General features: G+C 37.6%; 1 protein-coding gene across 1 annotated transcript in view; it reads right to left on the minus strand.

Moving 5' to 3' along the window:
- Positions 1-10,197, minus strand: part of PCLO (piccolo presynaptic cytomatrix protein) — a 382,295-nt gene that overhangs the window by 366,967 nt on the left and 5,131 nt on the right. The window contains exon 2 of the mRNA XM_003782629.2: positions 6,962-8,588. Within this exon, the coding sequence (XP_003782677.1) occupies positions 6,962-8,588 (1,627 nt within the window). The remainder of the gene's footprint in view (positions 1-6,961; positions 8,589-10,197) is intronic.

Consider the following 10,197-nt stretch of genomic DNA (forward strand, 5'->3'; position numbering starts at 1 on the left):
ATTGAGAATAAAAAATTCTTGGCATTTCACCAAGTAGAATGCCAAGGGTAAAGGTGTAAAAATCAAGAATCTATAATAAATCCTTTACCCATCCCGTCACATAATTGTTTAACCAATCTTTGAATTTTCAAAAGACCTCAGTGTAAATTGTAGTTATTATACAAATTCAGAAGATTAAAAATTAAAAGCCTCCCTCGCTAGCACCAAGGCTTACATTCCAGAATCAGTGTCAACTTTTGCTTTTAGTTTCTCTTGTGGTTGCCATTATATTCTTAAATAATAGGTTTTGATTTTATTTTTTCATCTGTAGACTTAAGATGTTGTATATCACCTTGCTATGAAAGGTGGTTTTTTTTCTTTTAAGTAAAACAAACTTATATTATCACCTATTTGGGGGAATAGGAATAGCTCTGGATCACTTGGATTTCATAAAATGCCCATCCCCTCACCTCCGTATTACCATGGGCAGCAGTGAAGACATCTCAGAATAATTCACTTTCTTATGACCCTTCCCTCCTTTTTCTTCCTTGTCACCCTCATCTTGACACAGCCTCTGTTGGAACTAACTATGCCAACTAGAGTTTTAGTCACCATTAAAAATTCTAGATTCCCAAATAACTCATGGATTCCCAGATTTTAATCCCAAAATGGGATTAAATGGGGAGAGGGAACCCCACTACCCATGCCTATCCTAACTCCTCTCCTGATAAATACTGCAAATCTCTCCATAATGGTTATTACCACCTGCCATATTGTTTTGTTTGTATGTGGCCCTTACTAGAATAGATGCTTCCTAAGTGAAGGACCTCTGTCTCTTTTGTTCACTCCAAAATCCTCAGAGTCTGGCATATGTGTGAAGCATAATATATGCTGAGTTAAGTAGCTGAATAATTTTTTTCATTTGTTTTAAAGCTCTATGATCCGGGAAAATTTGGAGTATTTGTTTTTCAGACCATTAACTGGGTTCACTGAAATTAAAATGTGGTAGCTATAGATAAAATAGCCTCTTAATTCTTTCACAGTAAGATTTTTTTAAAGTTTCGATCACTGAATGAACTTTTTCCTATAAGATTGGTTGCTTTTGTTGTATTGTTTTAATTTTTTCTATTAGATCATCTATGTTCTTCAGATGGTGTTATTGCTAAAATGTCTAGGTAGGCTCTTCAATCCATTCACTTCTATTGAGTAACTCTATTATTTAGTATAGGTAATCGACAGACTATTTTTTTCTGTTTTCAGAGGGTTCTAACTTTCCTTTAGTTCTCTCCTTTGAATGAGAGGACACAGGATGATAGAAGGTCAGTGTCCAAGTAAGGACAGCCTTACTCTGATGACAACAGATTGAGTGCATTTGACTCACTGCTGAACAATGTTTTCTTTTTTGAAACATTCCCTTGCGGGAGCAGAACATTACCTCCACATCCCTTCTTTTGAAAGCCATAGTTTTTCTCATAAGGGCCCTTCTTCAGCAGCTCATCCCCCTTATCTGTAAAACATTCTCTGGTTTTTAGCCTGGAGGATTAAACTAAAGCTTCTCCCTATATTCTGTCTTCCCAGCAGAGATAAGGAAAGAGTCCAACTGTCTTATTTGTTTCTATTACAGCTCTTTAATTTATTCTGCAATTACTAACCACAACCCACTCCTGCTACTACTGCTTTTTATATCTGATGACTCCAAGTTCAGGGCTTCTCCGAGGTTCCCTGAGAAGCCACTTGTACAGTGGTTTTCCGAGCTCTCTGGCCTTCCCATTTCCTCTCTGTCTTCTAGGAATTCTTCAACATTCCAGCTTATGTTGGTGTGCTTTCTGGAACCACTATACTTTCTTTTTTTTTTTTTTTTTTTTAAGTGGGACTTTAAGGGAGGAGAGATGAACATTTGTGTGCTCAGTTCTTTTTTAGAGGAACCATGTGGCAGTTTTTGCTCAGAATTTGAGGTGACAAAGGCCTTTGTACTAAAAACAGCAAACAACTAAAACCAGAATATCCTCTTTTCTAAGCGTCCTTTCAGGTTTCCCACCGGCAGGGGAAGTCTTGCAGCCTCCTCTCTCCACAGGCTCCAGCCCCTGACAGCTGGCCGAGCTCTACGGCTTCCCAGCAGCTCTAATAACAAACCTCTCTGCCTCCCGCCCAGCTTCCCTTACTAGAAATAGAAGCAGCAGCAAGTCTATCCACCAAAGGAGGTGGCCATTTAAGCCATTTTACCCAACTGGAGAATTTCAGTCATTTCTTGTCTTATTTGTTATTTTATTATTATTACTTTCCTTTTTTGAGACAGAGTCCACTTTGTTGCCTTGGGTAGCATGTCAGAGTGTCATACCAGCTAACAATGTCAATCTCTTGGGCTCAAGTATTCCCCTTGCCTCAGCCACCCAAGTGCCTGGGAGTAGAAGCATCTGGCACAACACCCAGCTAATTTTTCTACTTTTAGTATAAATGGGGTCTCCCTCTTACCCAGGCTGGTCTTGAACTCCTGAGCTCAAGCAATCCACCCACCTTAGTCTCCCAAAGTGCTAAGATTATAGGCATGAGCCACCACGCTTGGCCTTGTTTCATTTTTTTAGTGCGTGAAAAAGGTTTATATGCAAGTCAAGGAGATTTCGACAGAGATAATTTTGGATATTTTAGCCCCTAAAAGGCGCCCTTGTTTTGTTAAATAAAATATCTGGTTTCAGCTAAAAGACTGATTCATATATGGGCCATAATGACTGAAAAAAACTAATAATGAAAACAAAAGACCCATCTAAATCTAATTTCATCACTAACATCTGCTTTGTTATCAACATCTTGAAAAATGACAAGCCTTTTTTTGTACATTAGAAAATTTCTTGTAAGTAGGAAGATTATCAAACATTAGGGACAAGCCTTTAAATATCTGTCCCTAAATCGATCTTGCTGGAGGCTACATACCAAAAGAGATAAATCAGCAAAAACAACAATAAAAATGCCTTTGTCACTAATCAGAAAGCAAATGTTCAGTATCTATGTCAGAACACAAGCCCACAGAGAGGACCTGTATTACAGAGGTTTATTTCATTAATGCACCAGCAAGAAGAGACAGAGACTCTGGGAATCAAACATCTAGGCTTGGGGCCAGTGGGTTCTTAAGGTTTATTTTGAATAGCACATATTTTGACGGCCTCAGGAAAAAGTAATTAATTGAAAGGCATCCTCCTCTCTGCAAAGATGATTGGGTTGTCTAAGGTGCTTGGGTGTGGCAGGGGCGGGGCCAGCTTGGTGAATTTATACTTAAGGGAGTGAACATGTTCCCTTCCCCAAAGCTTGCTGCTAAGTGTAACTACTTCTCTAGTGACCTGGTAGTTGTTTACGAGTCAGGATGGTCACAAGCAAGTACAATCAGAATTCTGACATGTCGATAAAAAATATCAGAGAAATTCTCCTAGTCTTTTTGGTGAGTGATGAAAGAAACTATTATCCTGTTTCACTCATAAACTACAAAAGTAACAATACAGATAATTACTTGCATATAAACATCCAACTGAAAAATAAATTCACATAAATTGAAGGCTAAAAATATCCAGTCCCTATCCCTATTTTTTATGGAAAAACTGTTTACTCAGTTTAAATACTTGAGAGCAAACTGACCCAGAGTGCTATTTCCTTTTCAAAAGAAGCAGAGTCACTTTCTCACAGATATATATAATAGTTTAGAAGTGGTTGTTTCCCCCCAAATTTCATCTCTGGAATGGAAGGTTGCAGCCTCTATGTAAAGCTCTACCTTCCAGACTCTGACCTCCAGAGTTGGAGGAACTCACCACTTTGGTGCACAGGATGAGGAAAGATGCTTTTCTAGAGTTAAGAATTAGAAGGCTGATGACAATTTTTCCTTATGGGGGAAAAAAAAAACAAACAAAAGTTAAAATGCAATGGTACCACTAATACTATTGATAAAATAGTATTGTTTAGATTGCTCCTTCAGAAGCCAACATTGTATCTATGTAGAAAAAAAATCAAGTAAACTTTAAAGGCCAATTTTCTTTAAAATATCATCTGTGCTACAATATACTGCAACTTCAAAAAGCACAAAATATATTTGAAAATACTTTCTCATAAAAATTTGCTGTTAATAACTCAATGTGTCTCGCAAAGAACGTCATCTTTCCTGTCATTATAACAGAAAGTATAAATAACTCGTCCAAGGTCACCCAGGCGATAAGGGTGCCTTTCTTTCCTCAGCTAGTGAGCTCCTCTGCCTGCTTTTACCCTCCCAGCTCCCTCCATGTCTACCATGTGTCCCCAAATTCTTAGTCAAGCTGCACAGTTCCAGCTCAAATCTTCCGCTTTCATGAAGCTAACTCCAGCATCTCCCATTGATAGTGAGAGTTTCTTCCTTTGACCCTATGGCATTTCATCTTTCTCTTACCATGAGAGAATTGGTTTGGAATCCGAAGATAAGGTTGAACTTCTGCTTAGTAATTTACTCTGTAGGCCACTAACACAAACATAGTAACCATCCGAATGCCAGTCTCCTCATTACCACAATAGAGAAGACAGAATATATGTCCATAAAATTATATGGAAGTTTAATTTTTAATCAAACAAATAAGACTCATGTGAATAAGTTCTACACAAATGGACTTTTCATAGAAACAGAACAGATTCTTTTTACACACAACTTACATTTCCCTTATTTCTGATCTGGGGAAGACTCCATATCTAACAAATATTTAATTTTGTCATACGGGTCACTGTGAAAGTTTTGAGATACACAAAAATCAAGAAATGAAAAATCTGTCCAGATGGAAAGAAAGGAAGCCTTTCCTGAAATACTGATCAGCCCAGCAAGTTGAGACTTGGTGAGTCAGAAGGGACACTGTCTACTGAGTTTCTTGAAAATGAAATCAAGGACATAACACGGTCTGTCTTTCAAAAGTTCCATGGTCATCTACTTCCAACCTCATTGTCCACTTCTTCCCTACCATTCTAGCTAAACTAGATTTATTCCTCATTCCCCAAACATACCCTGTAACTTTGTGGCTCCAAGCGATGGCTCAAATCACTCCCCTCCCTCATGTCATATCTCTGTTTAAAGGATATCCATCCTTATATACTTAGTTCAAATGCCATTTTTCCTGTAAAGTTTTCCTTAATCTCATTTACTGAAAATGAGCATTTTCTACTCTGAAGTCCATATTTGTTCTCATCTCTCACAGCTCTGATCATCTTGCCCCACATCATATTTTCCTACCCATGTATTGTCTAATCTATTACATTTTAATCATTTTCAGATCAACATTTACGTTGTAGTTATGTTTATAACCCATCAAACATCTAGCAGGATATCTTTCATATTGTAGGTACCCAAATAATATGTACTCCACTTAGTAGATAGAAACATAATCTATTTGGCTTAAATTTCCAACTGAGTTATTTCTGCCTTCCACATTGCCACCAGCACACAATAAATCTAAACATTTTATAAGACGATCATCACTTAAAGTCATTATTACTTTACTCTCTTGTCAAGACAGTATGCTATGGGCAGAAATGTTACCTTTATTGATATTTAAAAAGCCATCTATAGACATAAACATACTGCCTCTAATCTGATTTCCTCCATAATTCAAATGCAGCATGTTCTTACTGATTGCAATTTTATAAGAAAAGACTTATTTATCCAAAAAGTTAAAGTCCTCAATAAGAATTTTATTAAAAAAGTGAAAGGTACTTTAGAAAACAACCAAAGGTTGTCATATTTTAAATATGCATTTTTCATGGCAAGTATTCAAATTAACATAAGTTACTATGATCATCATTCTTGTTATTATCGTGACATAGATTTCATATATTAGAGCAGTACACAAGCCTCATCTCCCTGGGATATTTAAATCACATAATCCTTCATTGCCTGCTGTCAGTTACGTCCTGAGCTGTTTGCAGACATAATGCACAGACTGCCCACTAACAGCTGTCCTCCGGACAGGCCATATGATTTGTGTGTCTTCCCATTCAGTGGAAGCTATTGGATAGCTTATAAAAATGCACTTCTTTTTATTTCCTCTTAGACCCTAAACCTCTTTATTCTTTCTTTTGATATTATTATCCAATCTTCACTATTTTATTCCTTAACTTCAAGGAATTTCTGAGTTTTTTATGGTTTTGTGTTTTTGAATTCCTTCCACCTAACCTCGTCCCCTGAGTCTTTACATATTAAAAAGCCACTTTATTCAGGTCTTTAAGTGCTGAGATAATATGGATACAGTTAGTTGACCAGAATTACGTTTCTATCTTCAATCTGAGTAAACAATCTTGTACTCATCGGTGTCACTACTGGCCCCTTATGATTTGCTGGGTCACGAAGGATTACCCAGATATAAGCCTTGGAGATTAAAAACTGTGATCTTTTGAGAAGACGCCCATCACTGTTGAATTTGCTACAAGGACTTTTCCATTCTGTGAACTGATCTATGCTGTTATCACTGACTCTCAACTAAGGAAGGAAGCAAGCCTCAGAATTTCTAGTAGGGCAAGGGACATGCAGATTAAAAAACTGTAGTCGATTTTATATTAAAATTGTATTTAGAATTTAAAAACACTCTGTACTTTTTTCCTAACACAAATATAACCCTAATTATGAGTACCATAACTTTGGTAGGCAGGAGCAGCAATTCAAAAGTTAAAGGGATATGACCAAATGCTAAATGATAAATACTGTGGATAGTACAGTGCTGCGATCCACAGTATTTATGTGGATACATAGGTGCTCAGCATCTTTCAATTTTTGTTTTATATGCCAAATTTTCAGCAATTATGGCAACATTCTGGGCTTATAATTGGAGAAAGCGTAAAAATGAATTCTAATTCACAATTCATAGAGAAGGATAAAAAAGGAAAGAAGGAGCCAGAAGGAAGGGGCCTGTCACGTAAGCGATCAAATAAACACCATTTGTGGAAGATGATCACATGGCCAAACAGCATGTACTCAGCGAATAAAGGCACTCACCTCAGTTAAATGAGGATTGGGGTTAAAACCACAGAGGCTACAGACAGTGGTTTGACACTCAGTGCATGTGTTAAAATTGGCCTTTTCTGGAACATGCAAAAGAAGTTCAGTGGTATTGCAAAGAGGACAGATGGTTTTAGGGAGGCCTTGTAATGGAGTCTGTGTTGGTGGCTGCAGAGGTTTCCCAGCTCCCATTTGGCTTATTGGCTCTGCAGATTGCTGAGCTGAGGGTTTTGCTGGGGTAGGTTGTTGAGTTGAGGGTTTTTCCAAGCCAGGCTGTTGAGACTGGGGCTTTGCTGGGCCAGGTTTTTGAGGAGTCTTTGCTGGGCCAGGCTGTTGAGAAGGGGTTTTTGCTGGGCCAGGCTGTTGTTGAGCAGGGGTCTTTGTTGGGCCAGGCTGTTGAGCAGGAGGCTTCCCTGGGCCTGGTTGTTGAGCTGGAGGCTTTCCTGGCCCCAGTTGCTGAGCCAGAGCCTTTGCTGTACCAGTCTGCTGGGATGGAGTCTTTGTAGGCCCAGGTGGCTTAGCTGGAGACTGTGGCCCAGGTTGCTGAGCTGGAGGTTTTGGTGGCCCTGGCTGTTGCACTGGAGGCTTTGCTGGCCCTGGCTGTTGCACTGGAGGCTTTGCTGGCCCTGGCTGTTGTATTGGAGTCTTTCCAACCCCAGGAGGCTGAGCAAGAGACTTTGGCCCAGGCTGCTGAGATGGTTTCTCTGACCCAGCCTGCTGAGGTGGAGGCTTTGCAGGTCCAAGAGGCTGAGCTGAAGGCTTTGCTGTTCCTGGCGGCTGGACTGGGGGCTTCACTGTCCCTGGCTGTTGAGTAAGAGGTTTTGTTAGCCCTGGTTGCTGAGCTGGGGGCTTTGCAGGCCCTGGTTGCTGAGCTGGGGGCTTTGCAGGCCCAGGTTGTGATTTTTCAGGTCCAGGCTGCTGGGCTGGAGGTTTCCCAGGACTTGCATGCTGAAGAGGTGGTTTGGATGGGCTTTGCAGTGAGGGTGTAACTGATTCTCCTCTAACTGTGTCTAACTGTTTAGTCTGAGGCTTGGCTGCATCTCGCTGAAGTGGCACTTTTGCCTGGTCTGTCTGAGGAGTTTGGACATGCCCCTGACTTGGCTTTCCTGTACCTGGAGGTTGTGATTTCATTCTTTCTGCTTGCTGAGAAGATACTGATTTGGGAGAGCCATCCTGCAGAAGTGGGTCCCTAATGGGTCCTTGCTGTTTAGGGGCTGGCTTGGGTGATGGTTGTTGTGATGGAGGTTTTGTGATTCCTTCAGATTTTCCTTGCTCCTTCTGAACTACTTTTGGTTTCTTGGTTGTTTCCTCCTGGGATGCCTCAGAGTCTGATATCAAATCGAATGGGTTGAATTTATTTACAACAGAGGAGACAGCACTTAAAGGGTTAACGTCTGAAAGGAAGCCAGGCATCATACTAGACTTGTGCTCTTCCTTAAAATCAGTTCTGGACTTTGATTCTTTCAGACTAATGGTGGAAGGACTCCGCCCAGGCAGTTTCGGCTCTGACCTAAAAGTGTCTGTAGTTCTACTTTTACTGAGGCCAGGCTGCACTGGACGCCCAGGGTCTGGTGGTTTTCCTGGTTGTTGCTTTGGAGGATGACTACTGTCCAACTCTTGTTTCCTAGAAGAATTAAAAAAAAAAAAAGGACGTGAAAATAATGAAAATTATCTCAAATAAATGTATATTAAAAAGCTCTTATCTTCTTATATCTCCTAATTATAACTATAACTAAAAACTAGAACCCATTTTTGAAGCATCATGTATATGATCACAAAATTCTTACTGTTTTTCTCTCTTTCCTTAAATCTATAGAGATTTTCAACAGGGAGATGAAGAAAAAGGTAATAATTTTGTAATTTTTATTGGTAATAAAAATTAAGATATGATATTATAAAACAGTTATAATAATTTATATTTATACTTGATAAAATCTGGCCATACTCAAAACCTTAACTAAACATAAGTTTAAATTAAAACCTTAATAAATCAATGCAATGTCCTATTACCATATAACATTTATATACATGTTCACACAGTGTATCTCTTTTTGAACCAAAAGTTAAGGTCAAAGAAAGTTAGTCTCCCAAACACAAGAAGCAATGAGAAGTAAAAACATTCATTTTAAAATTGAGTTTGCTGCAACTTTTTACTTCATTTTGAAAATTTACATTAATTGAATAAAGCAAATGATGTGACACCAGGGAATAATCTTCTGATAATTTTACATGATGCCTTTTCAGGGATGCTAACAAAATTAATAATCAGTCTAATTTTATTCCTTCTAGAAAGAAAATATTCATCAAATATTATCCCTATTAAAGTTTTATAGATTGAGAATGTCTACTTTAATTACTTAGACACTCTTGAGAAACAACTACATCTTTCTTATAGAAGACATGTGCTAATTATTTTTAATAGCTAATTATTCATCTGAAATTTCTATGCAAAGTAGTAATAAATGCTTAAAGCATCTTGAGATATATCCTGTTATCCTAATAGTAACAAGCTAGTTTGGTTGAAACCCCACTTTTCAAAAGTACTGTCACTTCCCTCAGATGAAGAGAATAGAAATGATCTGTTGATGTGATATTTGCTACACTATCTATTCCTGCCATGGACATGTTATTAGTAATCTTACCTATAACTGGCATTGATGTTAAAATATAACAATTAATTTTCAAGCTTTATCTTAATTCATAGACAAATGCACAAGATATATTTTTTAAACATGATCCATTTTAAATGTCATGTTAAATAATTAAAATAGGTGTTTCTTATCTTAAATAAACTGAAATAGCTATTTCATATATATATATTCATATATATTTATGCCAAAATTCTTATTGAATACATTAATTTTTAAAATAACCCACTCTTTACTAATAAAGTTACAAGTACAAGAATATTCCATGTTAGAATTATGAAGAATTATGTACTTTTTTAATTTTGAAAAGGTATGTTTTTCTTTAATTAAAATGAACAAGAATAAAGATAATTCAGTAGCACCTAAAATATGAGATGATCACAATAAAGTTCTACAGGTTCTAATTTGGCGTACCAAATTTACCCGATAATGGACCAAGTTAAAAATTTCTCATGTCATACTCTATAATTCACATTATTATTTTCATAATTTCCTTAATTTCGTAAAAATTTGAGTACAGATCAAGATTAAGGCATAGTAGAAAGCAGAGAAGCATTACTTCTTTTTTTTTTTTTTTTTTTTTTT

This window comes from Otolemur garnettii, unplaced genomic scaffold (assembly GCF_000181295.1).
Source record: "Otolemur garnettii isolate 467f Iridium unplaced genomic scaffold, OtoGar3 scaffold00005, whole genome shotgun sequence".
Taxonomy (NCBI): Eukaryota; Metazoa; Chordata; class Mammalia; order Primates; family Galagidae; genus Otolemur; species Otolemur garnettii.